At 25.0% G+C, this 19685-nt stretch overlaps 2 protein-coding genes across 7 annotated transcripts; one reads left to right on the plus strand and one right to left on the minus strand.

The window, feature by feature from the left end:
• Nucleotide 1: 1 nt before the first annotated feature.
• On the minus strand, nt 2–7246 carry LOC113553064 (putative deoxyribonuclease TATDN1). Of its 2 annotated transcripts, XM_026956197.1 has the most exons (7): nt 7061–7246; nt 3936–4250; nt 2325–2504; nt 2075–2264; nt 1798–2004; nt 676–879; nt 2–457 (listed from the first exon to the last, which is right to left on the minus strand). In XM_026956197.1, the coding sequence occupies exons 3-7, from the start codon at nt 2476–2478 to the stop codon at nt 355–357; spliced, it is 858 nt and encodes a 285-aa protein (XP_026811998.1). In that variant the 5' UTR covers nt 2479–2504; nt 3936–4250; nt 7061–7246; the 3' UTR covers nt 2–354. The 2 variants fall into 2 exon arrangements, with proteins under 2 accessions (XP_026811998.1, XP_026811996.1); XM_026956195.1 differs by lacking the exons at nt 3936–4250; nt 7061–7246 and adding an exon at nt 2675–2814 and having other exon boundaries at nt 3–457.
• On the plus strand, nt 6596–19518 carry LOC113553062 (putative sodium-dependent multivitamin transporter). 5 transcript variants are annotated; one of them, XM_026956193.1, is made up of 13 exons: nt 6596–6819; nt 14146–14224; nt 14303–14449; nt 14520–14741; nt 14864–15088; nt 16816–16931; nt 17075–17317; nt 17375–17549; nt 17624–17836; nt 17898–18043; nt 18490–18703; nt 18787–18895; nt 18971–19518. In XM_026956193.1, the coding sequence occupies exons 3-12, from the start codon at nt 14342–14344 to the stop codon at nt 18826–18828; spliced, it is 1704 nt and encodes a 567-aa protein (XP_026811994.1). In that variant the 5' UTR covers nt 6596–6819; nt 14146–14224; nt 14303–14341; the 3' UTR covers nt 18829–18895; nt 18971–19518. The 5 variants fall into 5 exon arrangements, with proteins under 5 accessions (XP_026811994.1, XP_026811991.1, XP_026811995.1 ...); XM_026956192.1 differs by lacking the exon at nt 6596–6819 and adding an exon at nt 13555–13953; XM_026956190.1 differs by lacking the exon at nt 14146–14224 and having other exon boundaries at nt 18971–19517.
• Nucleotides 19519–19685: the final 167 nt, after the last annotated feature.

Raw genomic sequence — 19685 nt, forward strand, 5'->3', positions numbered from 1 at the left:
AAAAAAATTTAAAAATTTAGCTCCAAGAATATTAAATGTACTTTGGACACAACTACCACTCACAAAATGAATTATAATATTTAAAAATGTGAAGGTTTGAATTTTTGGAATGCTAATTTTGATCTCACAGTTAATTAAGTTCCCATTAGCATTTATCTAGTTGTAATGAAATAGTGTGTACCTTAAGTCATTTATATGATGACAATAAAATTAAAATTTGATCATTTTGGTCCATAATAATTTATATGAATAAATAATGCAGATATAAAAATAAATAAATTTATATTTTCTCAGAAACATATTCATTATTCATAAAATAACACTAAAGCCTCTAAATATCATATAATTAAAAAACTATTTATGTTTAAAAAATAGATCTATAGTATTTTGATATATTTGATTGCCTAAACATACAGGATCCTCATTTTTCAATGAAGCTAATACTTCAAAGACTTGTCTGAAAAAAAAACATAAGATTAAAATTCAAATAAACGGAAACTTTGCATTATGAGTTTTTAAACATGTGATATAACATCATAAAAATATTTGATAGGTAACACTTTACAAATTCACAGCGTAGAAATGTAGAATATAATAAATACCATACAAAATATTGTAAAATATAGAAATATGTACATGTATTATATATATTTGAATAAACTTTTATTAACTTACCTAATAGTTGATGGTTCATTTCTTCCTTTTACCATAGAACCATCAATAAATTTTTCTTTTTTCACTGAATTAAATTTGGTTTGTACATAAGAATAAGAAGGATGTGTTTGTTTTACTTCACACCATGGGCAATCTGTTTCCAGCATTAAACGATTTGTGGGTAATTCTGATATTGTTTTTAAATTATCTTCTGTCCTTAATGAACTAAAAAATATTATATTTTAATCAAAATATATGTTCAGTTCAGAATACTCGGTGACATACCCAAAAAAAGTAAACAAATATTTCACAGATGAAAAATATATCTCATTTTATAAAATTAATTATAATTTAATGAAAGTAAAAATATCATTATTATTTAATTTAGGTAAGCAATAAAACAAATATTCATAATGATAATATATAATCTATATACTCAATAATGAGTTACTTCTTACTTATTGCTTAATTAATATTATGTATGTAATACAATAATACCTACCTATTATGATTTAAAAAATTTTTTTAGAACATTTTTTTTTATGAACTTAAATTTTATAGATCTTCTGTAATCTTATATAACATAATTCTCTATTTTCTAATTTGATTATTCAATAAAACATAATTTGGTGAAGAAAACAAGAGATTTAAATATATTTTGTATAAGTATATGTTGAATATTATATACATTTTATAGCAGCGGTTCCTAACCTGAACGTATTTACCATTCAAGGGGTAAAATGGGATTTTCTGAGTAGTAAAGAAAGGACAATTTTTTTTTTTTATTACTGTATAAACTATTAAAACTATTAACTATTAAATATTAACTCTGCGTAAGTCATATATACTAAAATTGTAGTATTGTAATGATATAATTAATATAATTAATATAGCTTTGGAGATTACCTAATGTTCTATTGACATTAATAATTAATAAATTAAAAATTATCATTTGGTTTTTTTTTTTTAAACTTTATTTGTTTTTTGGTGGGGGAAGAGAGAATATTTGTTACTATCTAATCCAATTTATGTGTAATAGTCTCTAAAAGAATGGTTTATAGTGAATACAAAAATTAACAAAGTATTTTATGATACTTAAAACTAACTTAAAACATTAGTTATGTTTATAAGTATTTTGCTTACCATCCATTAATACCAATATAAAATCCTAAGTTAATTATATTTTCGGCCTCTTTTAAACTTCCATCAAAAGAATGTACAACACCTCCTGATTTTATAAAATTGGGATTTCTCTTCAGTATATCTAAAAATGTAGGAGCTGCATCACGACAATGTAGAAATAATGGTAGATTAAAATCTTCACTTAATTTTAACTGCATTTCAAAATATCTAAAATAAATATACAATATAATTTATAATATATTACAATGTTTAACAATAACAGTATAAAACTACAAACTTTTCTTGGACTTCTCTTGAGCAAAAATGTAATCGTTGATTATCAAGTCCACATTCTCCTATTGCTACTACTTTTGAACGATTATTTTTTATCAAGTCTGATAAACTATTTAAATATGATTCAGGGTTTTTGGCTTTAGTAAACTCGTCACAACGTGTTGGATGACAACCAACAGTACAGTAAAGATTTTCTATAATACTTGTAAGATTAAAATATAAATTATACATGATATTTTAAATAAATAATATACCACTCAATGAAGCTATCTTTAAAGATTCAATGGAATCATCTAAGCTGCCGCTAGTTATAATAATCTTTTTAAGATCATTTTTCCAAGCACGTGCCAAAACATCTTCTAAATCTTCTTTATGCTTTTTGTTACCATTGTATACTCCTTTAAACATGGGATCTGTCAAATTTGCTCCAATATCTAAAATAAAATCATAAGTAACCAATAAAGAAATACTAAATACATAAAATGTACCTTTTTCCATTAATAACAAAGGTATCGACTATTTTTTTTTTTTTTTTTACTTATAATAATAATAATAATATATTAATTATAATATATAATTATATATTATAATAATAATAACGTACCAATAAACGGAATAGAAGACATTTTTGTAAACCTCCAGAGTAAACTTGATTTTATGTACATTCAATTTCGATCAATTCAATCATATTATTTTACATGACAAAATATATTTTATAATTCTATGTTATCAATTATCATTCCTCTGATAAAAAATATTAAGAAATGATTGTTTATTATCTATACCAGTGAGATAGAAGATGTAATCACAGATATAATATACTGGAGTAAGATTGCACAGAATATCGTTCTGTGATGATTGTACATAATTCGCCATTCTCGCAATGATCAAAAAACGAGCGGTCCCGAATTTGCTTCCCACATCACAGAAGCCAGAAGGGCAAACATTTCATTTTTACATACGATGGACGTGTAGACGTATAGACGTATAATTATGAATTTATAACTCCTAATTATTTATTTCAATTATTTTCTTAATTCTTTAAATGTAGACATGTAGACATTTAGTCATAATATTATATATTATAATATATATGATATGAAAAGAGATAAAATTTAACAATAGCCAATAGATAATCTAAAAACTATTTACAAATATTTAAATAAAATTATTTTTGATAATTTTTTTCGGAGAGAATCTTTTCTATATATCTATACAATTATTATCATATATTGTTAATAATAATATATATCATTAGAGCGCGGATTTATATGCATTAAAAACCAACCAAATATGCGCTAAATAAAACCCTAAATATGCATAACTATATGCACTAAAATGTTAAAATATGCGCGAAAAATAAAAAATATGCATAAAAAAGATTAGCAAAAAAAATTTATTTTTAAACATTTAATTAATATAATTAAAAATTATCGAACCCAACTATAAATACTTATCTACTTTTCTTAATTTTTTTTCTTTTTTTTTTGTAGGTAGTTTTAATCTATAAGAAAAAATAGAAATCAATTTATATAAAAAATGTATCCTAAAATAAATTAACTTACCTAAATGTGAATTGCATTATATTATAATAATATATATTTAAAAAATGTCTAAAAAAACAAAAAACATCAAAATATGCACTAAAATATGAGATATTCTATTAAAATTGTAAAATAAGCCCTTAAAATAGAAAATTTTCAGAAGATGCAAAAATATGCGCTAAAAAAGTTTCATTTTTTAAATTGTAATGTCATGGACAAATATTGTCCTCACTTAGCATATCATAAGATCAACCAGAATAAATATGCAAATGCACACAAATCCGCGCTCTAATTATTATATATTTAATATGTATATTTTACCTTTATCGTTGGTGCGTGTATGTATACAGCGGTCGGTCCATGAGCTGAGCTTCGCCAAGCTTTGTTAATATTATAAACATTGTAATTTGTAATAAATATATAATAATATATACATCAACAATAATTAAAAGCTCGACTCGGGGGTGAATTGGAGGAAATACAGAATTATATAGAAACCGGATTAGCTACACTTGGTGTAGGCTAAGTAGAGAGAGACTACACGTCCACATGACCACATCGAACACTACAGCTTTCATTAGACTAGACTGTCTAGACTACTGTGAAATTACTGCAAAACAGTCTACTTTCCGTCACCTGAAAAAAAATCAGATTTCAAAAACTAATAATATATAGGTAATAAATTTAACTATAACTATCTTTACAACTCACATTTCATCATAGTAAATTATTCATAGGTTTAATCTCAAGAAATATGATAAATAATAAATATATATATATGTATTATGACTATTATATATTTGTTTTTATAAATTGAATGTCAATATGTTATATTAACCTTGAGAATGCGTTTTCTAGATGCTTCATCACCATAAATCACTGATATTTTATTTATATTAATGATTTCTGTGTGACAATTTTTTCCAAACAACATTCAACTGTTCATTATTCATAATTATTTTAATTACAACATTAGTAGTTTCTCCTTTTTTTAATATATACTTATAATAATAATTGATAATCTGGTAATTATCAATTATAACTTTCCTTGTACATATAAAAAAAGATGTTTTGAAATTGCTAAGCATTAAGAATAAAATGAAAGCATAATATACAATAACATTTAATCTATACAGAACAATTAGTAAGTAATATTTCTAAAGTACCTATATAATTTATTGAAACAATTTTCTAACCTCCTGATGACAATAATTCGGTCAACCATTTTGTATTAGCTGAATTTGTTTTAGATGTTAATACTAAAATACTTCAGGAATATCAGACAAACTTGTTTAATTTAACAAATTATTGGATACATGAATTGCAGTCCAAAATGTAATTGAATTAATTGAAGACATTGTCTTGCAGCCTATATGAATATGAGCTTGTTGATCTGAATAGTCAATAAATACATATTATACACAAATTTAATGATCAAAATATTTAGATATATTATATTTACCTAACTTGATAAATTATTTTATAGTTATGAATCATAATAATTTATCATATTACAAATTGTGGAACAGACGAGCAGTACAGGAGTAACCTACAAAATATTGCAGGTTCACTACTCCACTTATCTAACATCTATAGTATAGATTCTATACTGAATTATACACGAGTAAAAAATGCTTATTATTATTTATCAATTACTCGTTTAAAATTCAATTTTCATATATTAAAGTATTCAAAAAACCATTCTATTTACGAATAAGCTATTAAAAATGCTAGTTGTAATTAAAATAAGTAAAAAAAAAATTTTAAATATTATATACTTACATATTTTTATTTTTTTATATTTCACACAATATAAAAAATACTTAGTTATATAGGTCTATAATTATTAATTGTACCTATTATTATATACGTTTTAAACAACACAAAGCATAGTATGTAGTATCTAGCAGTTATCCGGTATCCTGCTACGGGCATGGACCAATTATTGCACCTAACAAAATATTCGTTAATATTTCGTTTATGTACCAATTGCGCTCCTTATATTTTAGGATAAGTATTCCGTTTGGCGTTTGCGTTTGTATAACACATAATGATAAAATGCTTGAAAATTATAACTTATTTATTGATAAATTGATTACTGGTTAAAGTGACTGAGTATAATATATTTTATAACAATATCGAGAATTTTATGAAACAAATTATTATGTAATGTACCTATACCTAATTGGTATTTAATTTTGAATAATTGACGATCAAAAGATAACTTGTAAGATGTGAAAAAAAATTATTTATTTATATTTGTATTATGTAATACATTATGTATTAACAGAGCCGTGCCGTGGGGGGTCTAGGGGGCATGCAGTATTAATACTCACTAAAAAATCGGTTAATGTTTTCATTTATTTTCTAATAAATATAACAAACTAATACATTTTTCTTAGATATTGTAAAATGTTTTGAGCGCAATTGGTAAACTCTCCATTCAGTAATTTTTTACATGTAATCAAAATTATTTATTGTAATTTATTGTGTTATCTGTATAGTGTATCAGTGTATGGTGTATATAGATTATAATTATTAAATTTTAATGAAAATAAGAGTTTTACTCCTATACATCATTATTTAAACAACAAAGCACTATCAAAAATATAATTATAAGTATATACAGCCATTTATAGTAATTGTTAATTAAAGCTATATTTAGGATCAATAGAGAAAATAAAAAATAAAAATAAGTATATATAATATTATATCGCTGAATCACTTAATGAATATAGGTATGTATAATATATGTAATATTTACCTACTACTTATTGCTTATCATAATATTATATTCGTATTAACTAACGGTTGACATCTATATATAAATTCTATGGTACTTATTTTGTACACCAAGCCAATCATATTACAATATAATAATATATAATTACAAAATATTGTGCGTCGATTCTTAGCTACGGAGTAGGGGCCGAATTCTGACACCGCACTACCGCAGTAGGTTAAGCAGACGTGTTGAACGATTCAGTTAGACGACAGTTATATACATGAACAAATTGTAAATTTTTAATGACCCGACAATGTGTCGAAGGGTTTTGACTCGAATTTAAAATATAATTATTTCATATTTTAATGTATTATTTATATGTGCTGTGCTTGTTATCTTATTGATTCCCGACATTCCCGTCAAACGTAATTGTAGTGGATTACCTATATCGTACTTCATCCGGAGAACTATTATACGCAGGTGAAAGTTTTATCTAATTGTTACATCTATTAATAATACATTTTAATAGTAAATAGTATTGTAAAATTGTATACCTAATAAGTAAGAGCTCTACCTGCCTCTACGGATCTGCAGTGAAACCGACAATTTAATACAGAATTATATTTACATTATATATTTAGGTATATCTTCTATACCGAAAACACATTTTATATATTATGTTTGTAATATGTTTCTATAAAAAAAAATCAAGAGGACGTACCCGCAATATGTTGTCTCCGTCTTACACACGTACATGGCAGATTTTCGTTTACTAGTTTGATACAGACAATACTGTGCTGTCTGTGCTGTTAGTTAATTATATTACAGTGAATTGACCTATTATAAAATACAAAGGTAAAATTATTATCTAAGGCCCCACGTAGGCTTTTATTTATATTATTATTTTTAAGTTATGACTTTTTTGAAACTCTACGTGGGGGCTCTAAATAATAATCTAACCTTTAAAATGTATAATAGATCAATTCACTCTAATATCAAAACTAACAGCTCACTATTGAAGCTTGTAAATGAACATTTGCCATAGGTATGTCGAACTTGTGAAAGACGGAGACAACACATGCGAGTACTACGTCTTCTTAAGGCAGTGGTTCTCAATTGGTGGTCTGCGAACTCTCAGGAGTCTGCATGTAGATGTTAGGGGGTCCATGGTTGTACTAAAGTGATATTTTTATTTTATTTTAGTCAAATTATTAAATTCATAGTAGTTTGAGATTCTAGATATTTTGAGTTATCACTAATGAAACTCGCGAAAAAGGTCAACAATTAATTGTTTATTAATATTATGTCATTTTCATATAGGTATGAAAAAATAAACATAAAAATGTACATTTTTAAATTAAAAAAAAAAAATTAAAAACTTAAAAGAAATGACAATATTTGCAAAAACTTTAATATTTACAGAATAATAGTTTTTATTTGATAAAAAAAAAATACCTATTCATACATAATCAATGAACAGTAGCATCAAAATGCTCTACAATCTACATATTGTAAGTATAGAACCAATCATAGGTGCGAGTGTGCTATATTATGATATTATTTATAGTTGTATTTTTAATATGATTAATAAATTACCAATTTTAGTCAATAGTTCACAACAATTTAACAAAAATCTTGAATTAATTAAATTTATCACTTCTAAATAATATTAAAAAACTAATTGAGTTAGATTATATATATATTATACTATACGTAATATATACACCTATATATAATCTACGTGTAATATAGCGTTTAATCCTCAAAAATAATTGCTGGCTCACATCGGTAGAGTTAAATGTAGTGTATTTCATATTATAACATACATAATACTATTAATACTGTAGTATAGCTGTGAGGATCTTTTATTTATACTTTGTATAGTAGTTACTATAATAGAGGCATAGTATACTGTTTTATAATAATAATAATAATAATAAATAAAATACTGAAAATTATTAAAACATTATTAATGTAGATACCTAATTGGATTTTAAAATGCGATGGCAATAGAGTTCTTTAAGTTTTTAAAGAAATCACGTACTAATTTTTAAAAATGTAAATACCGCAGGTATACTGTACGAAATACTGACCACAGTAAGTTTATCTCAACATTGAGATTGCGCTATATATTTCACCTTAAACGAATTGTAGGACAGAAAGTAGTTTATCGTGTTTAAAACGTACAAAACTACAACTATTGCAATCTCCAAACCAGAACGCCACAAATTGCTATCACACCGAATGCTGATTATGTACATATGTATTATATTATAGTATAGGTACTGACGGTAATGTATAGTGTAATGTGGTTTTGTAGTAGCAGTGTTATGCGTATATTATAACTTATAAGTATGAATGTGCTCTATATAATAAAATTGTGGTGATTGCATATTATATATAGAGATGTTTTCAACTCTTATAAAATATTCAAATAAGAATCTTAAATAGAACCCACACCACATTATCTCCATTCTTCGATACAGATTAAATGACATCGGCGTCCTAAAAAATTATACAGTTTTCCGACGCTTAAGCTTAACCACGTTTGAAGTTCCATATAACGATGTAGCGCGTTAGGTTACGCATTAATATACTCGGTTATTCGTATACATAGTAAGTACTTTCATGTGCAGTTATCTAATAAATAATTGAATAACAACATGTGCGTGTTTTCTTTGTCTTACAAATTTACAATGTAGAAAATTTACGTTAACTTACATTTTAATTATTATTAATTGATGTTTTGTGTTTATACAATACACACCTCACTTAAAAATTAAAATATCACAAAAAAACCAAAGTACAAATACCATTATATAATGCTGTTACTTTTAAGTTTAACTATAGTCATATATATAATAATATATATAATCTATATATATATATGTAGACAAAATATTTTAGTATTAAAGGTATAAACAAAACTTAGAATTAACATAATAATAATATTATATACAGGGGCGGATCCAGACCAAGATAACAGGGGGGCGGGGCGATTTTTAAAGGGCACACATTAATTTTGATAAAGTATTTATTTAGGTACACACATATATTACTTTCAACAGTTTCGTTAAGAACAAAAAAAAATATTTTTTATAGTAGATAATAGTAATAAAAAAATATATCACTATAATTTTGTTACTCTTGAAGTATAATTACGTCAAAAACTAAAATCAGAGACTTAAACTATTTTTTTTTGAGATAAGGGGGGGTGCGATCGCCTCAATTTTTTCAATTAAACATTGTTGCAATTTACAGTGTAGTACGAGTAGTATAGCTAGTGACTAGTGAGTACTGCTGAGTATAATAATTGTTTTGAAATTAAAAGAGTTATCACCACTTAAAAAAACGCATAGTAACTAATTAGGTATATAAGTATATTGGCATATAGCTGTATAATATAATACAAAGTCTTCGTGATTGTTATTGGTGTCTGATCGTCGCGACTCGATAGTATATTATGGTCTTAGGAGTAATAAACGATTAAACTGAATAACGTTTCAATAACATTACAACATAATATGATTTCCTACTAAATTATATCATATAATAAACAATAATAATATATTATTTATTCGCATAATATAATATTCATTTATCAAGTATCAACTAAGTAATAAATAATAATATATAATAGCCATAAAGGTAATGTGTAGAGTGTATACGAACCGTGTTCCAATAAAATATGTAATTTTTTCGAAATGTTTAAAAAACATAATACGATAACTATATGCAACAGCTAGGTCGTCCAAGATAATTTCAGAAGTATTTCAGTTTTTAAATATTTCAAAAACTTTTTCCATGAAAGTACGATTCCAAACAATAGCCAATAGGAAAATTCCGACAGTTGTTTACTGCATTAATCCAGGCAAACCAGTAAATAGCAAATGCTGAAAATATGGCCTATAGGTAAACGTTTTAAAATTAACTTATCAAACACAACCTCTTGCAAAACAATGTTAAATATACCTTCAACCTTGACATTTGATATTATTTAAACTAACGAAAATAAACGTGAAGTGCACATACTGAACATTAACTTACGATGTTACACACAATGCGAGCACGTCAAATGCAGGCGTAGCTTTTTAAATATTTTGTACTATAAGATAATTAATCGTATCAAAATATCAAATAGTTTTAATATAATGTAGGTACCTAGTAGGTATATGTGGATGTTATAAAGTTTATTTGTCATCAGTGACACAGGCCCGTAGCCAGATGAATTATTCGGGGAGGGGGGAGGGAATAGAAAAAAACCAATATAAATCGCCGTCTTCCGATACAAATGCTAGAAGGGCAATGCCCCTTTCTGCTCCCTAGTGGCTACGGCCCTGCAATGGTATACATTGGATGGTGCAAATGTAGCACTTACATCACCAGAAAATCGTAATAAAGCATACAATTTCTATTTTCAAAAGTCTATATTTGTTTATTTTATTAAAAAAGTATAACAAATATATACTGAATAATACAAATATACAATTGTAAGTGTCATTTTTAAACTAATTAGATTCAAACAATTTTTTAGTGACACGCATGACTTGAATACCGAGTTAGGAATTTTTAATAGTATTTTTAATTAAAAATATAGCAATATTTCAGTATCTGGTAAATTAGAAGCAAAAATAGAATACATAGGTACTTAAGACAAAATTATATCCATTAAGGATTTCCATATTTTTAATGAAGTCATTAAAAATGATCTTAACCGTACCAACTATTAACTAGTACAAGTTGTGAACGATTATTTTCCATATCTTAGAACGACAATAGGCAAAGAATGGTTAAACAGCTTATTATAGCTACTTAACAATTTAAAAAAAATTATAATATTAGTAATTGATAAGTTTAGTGGAATATGTTTTAAAGATGTCAGTACTCGACTCAGTTAAAATACAAATTGTTCATTATTATTTATTTTTTAATGTTATAAATAAAGTTTTTACTGTTAAAATAATCCAATATCTATTTTTTAATTTTATAAAAAATAATTTGGTAGATGAAATTAAATTGCTTATAAGTCGGGGATTTATAAAGGAAGTTGGGCTATTGATGGGTTATAAATTAAAACATTTCTTTAAATACCATCAAAAATTGAGGCCAATCTATGCCACTGTTTGTCATGTACTAGTTTTATAAATAAATATATACATTTTATATAATTTATTCATTATTATTATTAAAAATTATTAAAATATATTTTTCATCGTATAATGTGAAGTCATGAAGATATATTAACGCATGCATTTTTGTAGTTCTGTTAATTTATTGTTTCAGTGTGGCGCTAGCCGCTAATCCCTATATGTACAGTACACGTATGACTATATAGAAACCGCAACATATTATTTTATTATGGGGAAGGGAGTGCGAGTACCTCACGTCCTCATATATTCAACCTCAAAATATGTTCTCTTAGTTCAATTAAAAAAAATAATTGATGAATAATTGGCGGGTTGCACTTATTTGCTTTTCGAATTTTTGATACCTAATAAATTATTGTCGATTAATAAACACTTAACTACTAATAAGTCTTCCCCTCTTGTAATTAATAATAAATTTTTGTAATTGTATTTGGTCATTTGGATATTTAAACAAATCTGATTTACTGTGCATTGACCCAGTATATTACTCCGTGATACGCGTCCTTCAAGCTGTGTATACCTACAAACAGTACAAACTAATACGTATTTATCTATAAGTATGTACAAAACTGTTTCCCAAAAATAAACTACGAGGTCAAATTTTTGTAAAATTGTCTACGGACCAAATAAACTATATAATATTATTGCTAAAATAATATGTATAAATGAAATTTAAATATGTTTATTATTTATAGTATACTATACGTCTTATCGTCTATAATATAATATATTAGATGGATAAAATATAATTTATACAAAGATATAGCATTGATATATCATAATATCATGATATATTATAAATATCTAAATGAGTAAATGATATATTGATAAGTAATACATTAATTTAAGATACAGCTTTATGATGACCTAATAGCTATAAGGTGGTCTATTTAAATAGCTACAATTTAATATTTACATTTTTGTGTTTATGATAAAAATATTTTTTAACATAATCTATTAGCCATCTAATTTAATGTTATTTGTACAAAATATTTAATTGTTGACTAGGTACCGTATTTTTTGTCGTAGTGATTTTTAGAAATTTTAATGTTTTTATTATTTTTGTAAAAAAAAAAAGTTAGATCAGAAGCAGTATACTTTTACAAGAATATTGATATAGATATAAAGACTTATTATCTCGTATACCACCTAATACATATCGAATACTGAATAAATAATTTTTATTACTATTTACTAAATATTTGGCCTAAATAAGCGGAGGGAATTGGCAAAGGGTTAAGGACAATAGTTATATAAAACTTTTTTCCAAAACTACAAATAAAAATAATATATGTAATCCAATAAACAAAAAGTATAATAAAATCAATATAGCTGGAAATCACTAGGTAAATATTTATATTTATATACCTATGCAGGGAAAAAGCTATTTCTGACATCCAACTTTCAAATTAGGTATTTAAATTTTTAAAAAAATGAAACCTATACCTAATATAATCGAATATGTACGCTATATGGTAGGTACAACAAATAATATGTGTAGTGTGTTAGTATTATGATGAAAAGTAGTTGTCTGACAATGAAAAAAAATTGGCCTATTTAAATTTTGGCACCCACCACATCCCTATTAAAAAACTCAAATGGTGCCTCTGATCTAAGTTATGTTTGAATGTTTGATGTTCCACAGAATAAAATATGCAATAATAATTCATTTTTATTAATATTATTCATTTATTCTGTATGTATGTAATTCAACACTAAATAGCCACTGAAGGTGTGATACTGTGAAGTCCATCCACCAGAAGAAATTGTATGCTACTCATGTGTATTTAGCATATGGCTAGAGTCATAGTACATGTGCCGTCCACGTGTTTTTTATTATCACGATTTGCGAATTATCAAGATAATATAAAAATGTCAATTAAGTGATCGATTGTACAATCACTACTTGTATTATTATTGTCAACGGCTATGGCGAGCGCCAGATGTCGGCAAACGGCAAGACGTGTTAACCACGATTCTTGATAAACGTTTCTCCACAAACGCGATTCGCGACAACAACTTAACTAATAAATTACTATATTATAATTATATAACTAAATTATAATAATAAATAAAATATAAAATATACTATATGCTAATTCTGTATGAACTCCTAATCTTTTTAATTATTTAATAGTAATTTATTGGTTTTGTCATTGATAGGTACCTATCGACAATTTAAAATTTAGATAGCTATAAATATTGTAATTGGCATATAATTGCGTGATTCGTCATACGGATTATGTGAAATGTAAGAAGTGAGACAGTAGCAATGACCACTAAAGCAAAGTTCCGTTGAATTTAATAGTAAATTGTGCTCATAATATTTTTTTTAAGTGTTACGAGTTTAAACTACATATTTGATTTGATGAATTATTTTTCTATTATGAATTTTGAATTTAATCGTGAATCTATAGTTCCTATCTTACTAATAATATCAGCTATGTGACTGACTTTATAATAAAAAGTAAGCATTAATAGATTTGAACTGAAAAACAGTGAGAATAATTATAAGATACTTATATAATATATATAATATTGTTTTGATGTTAGAGCAGAACTTAGGAGCATGTGTTTAACATTATTGCATATTTTGTAATATAATATATTCATATTATAGTTACTTTTAATTAAATATGTGGTATTCTCTGCTTTTTAGAATTCATGTCTAAATTTTTGATACTGTATTGGAATTTGGCAATATTTAATTAAACTCAGTTGACATAACTTATAGTTAGGTACTAAATTAAAAATATTTATTAATAGTTACTATAGTAAATAAATGATTTTATTAACTATGACTTCAATGTTTTCAGGTACTTATTTGTTAGATCGCACTTTACTAGTGAATCGTGATGGCGTTTGGTATCGTTGATTATATTGTGTTTGCAATAATGTTGGTAATGTCGGCTTCAATAGGCATATATTATAGATTTACTGGTGGTAAACAAAAAACAACACAAGTAATTTTTAGTTTACTTATTGATATTATTTTAAATTATTATTTTTTAAATTAAATTTCAATTTTTAAAGGAATACATGCTGGGTAATAAAAATCAAGGCGTCGTACCAGTTGCGTTTTCATTGATGGCCAGTTTTATGTCTGCTATAACATTATTTGGCGTAAGTTCGGAGAACTATTACCATGGTACACAATTTGTTGCTATTAATTTATCATATGTCTTGGGAACTCCAATAATTGCCTACATATTTTTACCTGTATTCTTCAAACTTGGAAATTTATCTGTTTATGAAGTAAGATGTAATATTTTTATTGTTCACATACTTACTAGATATTAGATAATTAAATAATTTTTGTACTAATAGTAATAATATTTTTTTGATTGGTGCTTATAATATGTATTTTATATTTACAGTATTTAGAAAAAAGATTTGGTCGATTAACAAGGACTTTTACATCTATGGCATTTAGTATGCAAATGATACTTTATATGTCAATAGTGTTATATGCCCCATCATTGGCTTTAGGAGCTATAACTGGATTATCTTTAACCTCTTCTATTATACTAGTGGGTTTAGTATGTGTATTTTATTCAACAATTGGAGGAATTAAAGCAGTCATTATTACAGACGTATTTCAAGTAATTATTCAATAAATATAATCATAGTCGAGTATATTTTGTTAACTGTATTATTTGCTATTTTGTTGAAATTATCAAATAATATTATACATTTAGTGATGTACTAGTTTCATAAATTTAAGTTTTTGATTCATTCATATTTATTAATTATCTTGGGTGTAGTTTATATATTGGATCAAGATGAATTTAATAACTATAACATATTTTGGTTATTGGAAAAAAAATAACCCCAGTATAAAAATGAATCAAATAACTAATTTGCAGGGCAAGGATTTATACACGATAAAAATAACTGTAAAATATGCATTTTATTTACCAAGTATGCATTTAAATTTTCATAATAAACACAAAAATAAATATTTATTTATTTAAATACATCAGTGATTGGCTGTTTGTCTTAATCAGATGCAAACGCAAGAAAACATTTTGGGAGGGGGGGGGTTGAAAAAATGTACATAAATATCATACTATATTCATTTGTAGGTCAGGTAATTTATTTTTATTCCTGATATTTTGGAGGGGTTTAAACACCCAACCCCCCCTGCATTTGTGAATGGTCTTAATATAATATAATTGAGAAATAAAATATAATAACTCACAAATAAAATGAAAAATATATTTCTCCAAGTATCTGTATTTAATTTTTAAATATTTTGTTTTCTTGTTTAATTTACTAAATTTTTATATACTGAGTGATTCATTGAACAACATTTATATCTCAAAATATATTAATGCTTTTGAAAATATTTTTTGTAATAATTTTTTAAGTTTTTACTTTTTTGAATAACAACATACATTTTTTATTTCATATTCTAAAGCAAAATAATTTTCATCCTATTTCGATGTATAAAAATTGCAATTTAGACGAGTAGTTTATGAGTTATAAGTACATATTTAAAGTTTGGGTGAGCTGGTTAGAGAAGTATGGGAATATCCCACTAAATGTTGGTCTACTATTCCGTTTATTTAAATTCTAAATACTCATCAACTACTCCTTTAAATTTTGATTTTTATGTATTGAAATTTTTCAAAAATATTTTGGTTTGGAATATGAGATTAAAAATGTATATTTTTATTTAAAAAAGTAAAAAACTTAAAAAATTATAACAGAATAAAATATAAAAAAATATATATTTTATAAATGTTATAATTTTCTAGATATTATGTAAACAACATTTTTAAATAATGAGTTTTATTCAATAAAAGAATCAGCCAATAAATAAAAATAAGTATGTGCATAAAATATAATATCTAAATTTGAAAATTTTCTAGAAGTTTAATTTTCATAAAATATAAATTAAATAAATGCAATAAATATATTGCTATATGATAGCTTTATTACAAATAATGGAGCAAATTTATTATCTCATATTCTTTACCTTCATAGGAAAATCACTCTTATTTAATTAATTGTAATAATACTTTATATTTTACCATTTATAATTTTATTATTATAAAAGTACATCAATTCAACAATTTTTACACTGGGGATTTTTTTTTTTTTTTGTAGTTCTCAAGATATACAACTATCATAATATCATATTTGATTTAATATACATTTAAAACTAGGTTCACACTACTTTGTAGACTGTAGAGTTATGTCACATATGTATAATATGTTTGAAAATGTTTATAAATGTATAAAATAATATGAGTTGGCAAGAACTCGGCTTGATTATCAAGTTTATTTTAATTTCAAACTTTATTTATTTCAATTAAAATTTTAGTCATTACTTATGTTTGCTTCAATATTTGCTGTAATTGGAGTTGCTATTTATGAAACTGGTGGAATATCACAAATTTGGAAGATTGCTGATAAATATGGACGAATTGAATTTAATAAGTACTTTAAATTTTAAATTTGGATAGAAAATATAAAATTAAAGAATATTTTAAACATTAATAAAAATTATTTCATATTAATAGCAAGGATGACCTTGTTACAACCCTTCGATATATTTTTTTTAAATTGTAAAAATATTTTAGTTTTAATATAGATCCTACAGAAAGACATAGTTGGTTTAGTCTGGTGATTGGTGGTATGTTTACCTATGTTTCACTGTATGCAATTAATCAAACACAAGTACAAAGATATTTAACTATGAAAGACTATAATACAGCTGTGAAATCTTTATGGTGTAGCTTACCCCTTTTGTCACTGCTATCTATTTCAACAAGTTTTTCTGGGTTGGCAATGTTTTCAAAATACCATGACTGTGATCCTATCAAGTATTCATTGCTGTTATTTAAGTTAAGGACGAAATTGTAACACAAATATTTTCAAAGGTCTGGTCGTATATCACGTGGAGATCAATTGATGCCTTTGTATGTATCAGATACTATGGGATCAGTTCCAGGATTGACTGGGTTATTTGTTGCTGGTATATTTTCAGCTGCATTAAGTTCGGTTTCGCCGGTGCTTAACTCTTTAGCTGCAGTTACAATGGAAGATTATCTTAAGGTATCTTAGAATTTCTAATTTTATCAATTATTGTACATATTAAAATAAGTATTTATTTTTTGTATTATATTTAGCCTTTTATGAAACAAGAAATTTCAGATAAAAAACGAGTATTTTATATGAAAATATTAGTCCTTACCTATGGTGCAATTTGTTTGCTATTAGCTTTTTTGAGTCAATATTTGGGATCAATACTTCAAACTTCATTGGTTATATTTGGAGTGATTGGTGGACCAGTATTAGCAGTATTTACAATGGGAATACTATTACCTCATGTCAACCAAAAAGTATTTTATTCCCACTATTTTATACAACAAACTATCAGTTAACACTATTTTATCATTTTAGGGTTCATTGAGTGGGCTTATAATTGGCTTATTATTTTCATTTTCAATTGGGTTTGGTAGACCTAAAGACAAAAATTTACCAACATATGTAGATGGATGTCCAGGGCTAAATGAAACTCTTCAACTATCTTCCTTGTTATACAATGAGTAATTATAACTTACTTAACTACATTATGTTTTTAACTTGGTGATTTTTTTTATGTATGAAAGCTAAATTTAGGATAAGTAGTTAATTAGTTATTTAGCCTAGATAAGCAAAGTAGTGGATTAATATCATGTTGTTTAGTAATGATTTATAAAAACATGAAAATATATTTTCAAAAACATTGAAATAGTGAATGTTCTTACAATATAGTAGTGCATTAAATCAATTGATTTAAATTTAATAATATTTTTAATTTAAGCTAATAAATGTAAAATAACTTAATTTATATTAAACTTATTACATTATAATTTAGAAATAAAAATTCATAAAATATTGCTTTTTAACGTTATCAAATTTTTGAGTATGATTGAAATTGAAATATTAAATAAATTATTAGAAAACTGAAATATTACTATTAATTTTAATTTACTAAATTTGATTTTTTTAGGTTACCAAATGACAATCATCATTATTATTATTGGTATCGCATTAGTTATTTGTACACAATAGTTCTTGGGTTTATGGTAACATTTTTAATTGCACTCGTGGTTAGTTCAATTTTCAAAGAAGAGCATTGTAATAATCCAGATTTGTTTACACCATTTGTTGCCAAACGTTTAAGAAAACATGGATTATTATTGAAAAAAAAATTTGTCAAAATGGTTTGTTTTTATAGTCATCAATTTATTTACTGTTTTTTTATTTTTATTATTATTAATTATGTAATATTCTTATTTTTTTATAGGATATAAGTAGTCCAGATGAGTTAAATCATATATTAAGATAAGATGGATTTGTTACTATATTTTTTTTCACTATACATTGTTGAAGATCTTTTTACATTTATATCGGTGGTACATATTATGTTTTATATAATCAATAATAATGATAAAACCTTTTTCGATGTTATTAAATGTTTGTTTTTAAAGACATCTATTATAGATTATGAATCAGAGCAATGTAAACCAGGCAGGTAATTGTCCAAAATAGACAGACAAAAGTTAATAGTATATCTTTATATTATATCTTATATAAGAATAACTTCAAGTAGTGACAATGGGTGTGGCTAACAAAATATTACTGGAAGCATAATTTTATTATTTCGACAACTGCCTAGATTGCATTTTGGTAAGATTTACAGTGTAAAATAATTTTTAGACTGCATTCGATTTTCAGAAACAATAGCTGTTGACGAGAAATAATTTAATCAAAGGGTGTAGTCTGGCTATCTCAACTAAAGTAGAAAAGACAAATTATAGTTGACCATTTACTATGTAACATATGATTATTGTCTTAACATTGAAATGCATATAATTATAATTATGAAATGATAAAAAAACCAATGCTGGTATGATAAAAGGAATCTTATCAAACTACTTTACTACAGTTAAAATTTATAAATGGATTGTCTCAGACATACAACATTTATTATACAAATTCTACAATAAACTTGCTATGTAATTAATAGCTGTAATAATTTATACTAGATATAATACAATAGATGAAAGTATTTTATCAACTAAATTTATATGTTTTATAAAAATATGAACATTGTATAAAATTTTTTAATAACTAAAATAAAAAAAAATATTGAACATTTTTGTGCTAAATGTATTAAAATTAAATAATAATTAATAATAAATT

This window comes from Rhopalosiphum maidis, chromosome 2, assembly GCF_003676215.2.
Source record: "Rhopalosiphum maidis isolate BTI-1 chromosome 2, ASM367621v3, whole genome shotgun sequence".
NCBI classification, from domain to species: domain Eukaryota; kingdom Metazoa; phylum Arthropoda; class Insecta; order Hemiptera; family Aphididae; genus Rhopalosiphum; species Rhopalosiphum maidis.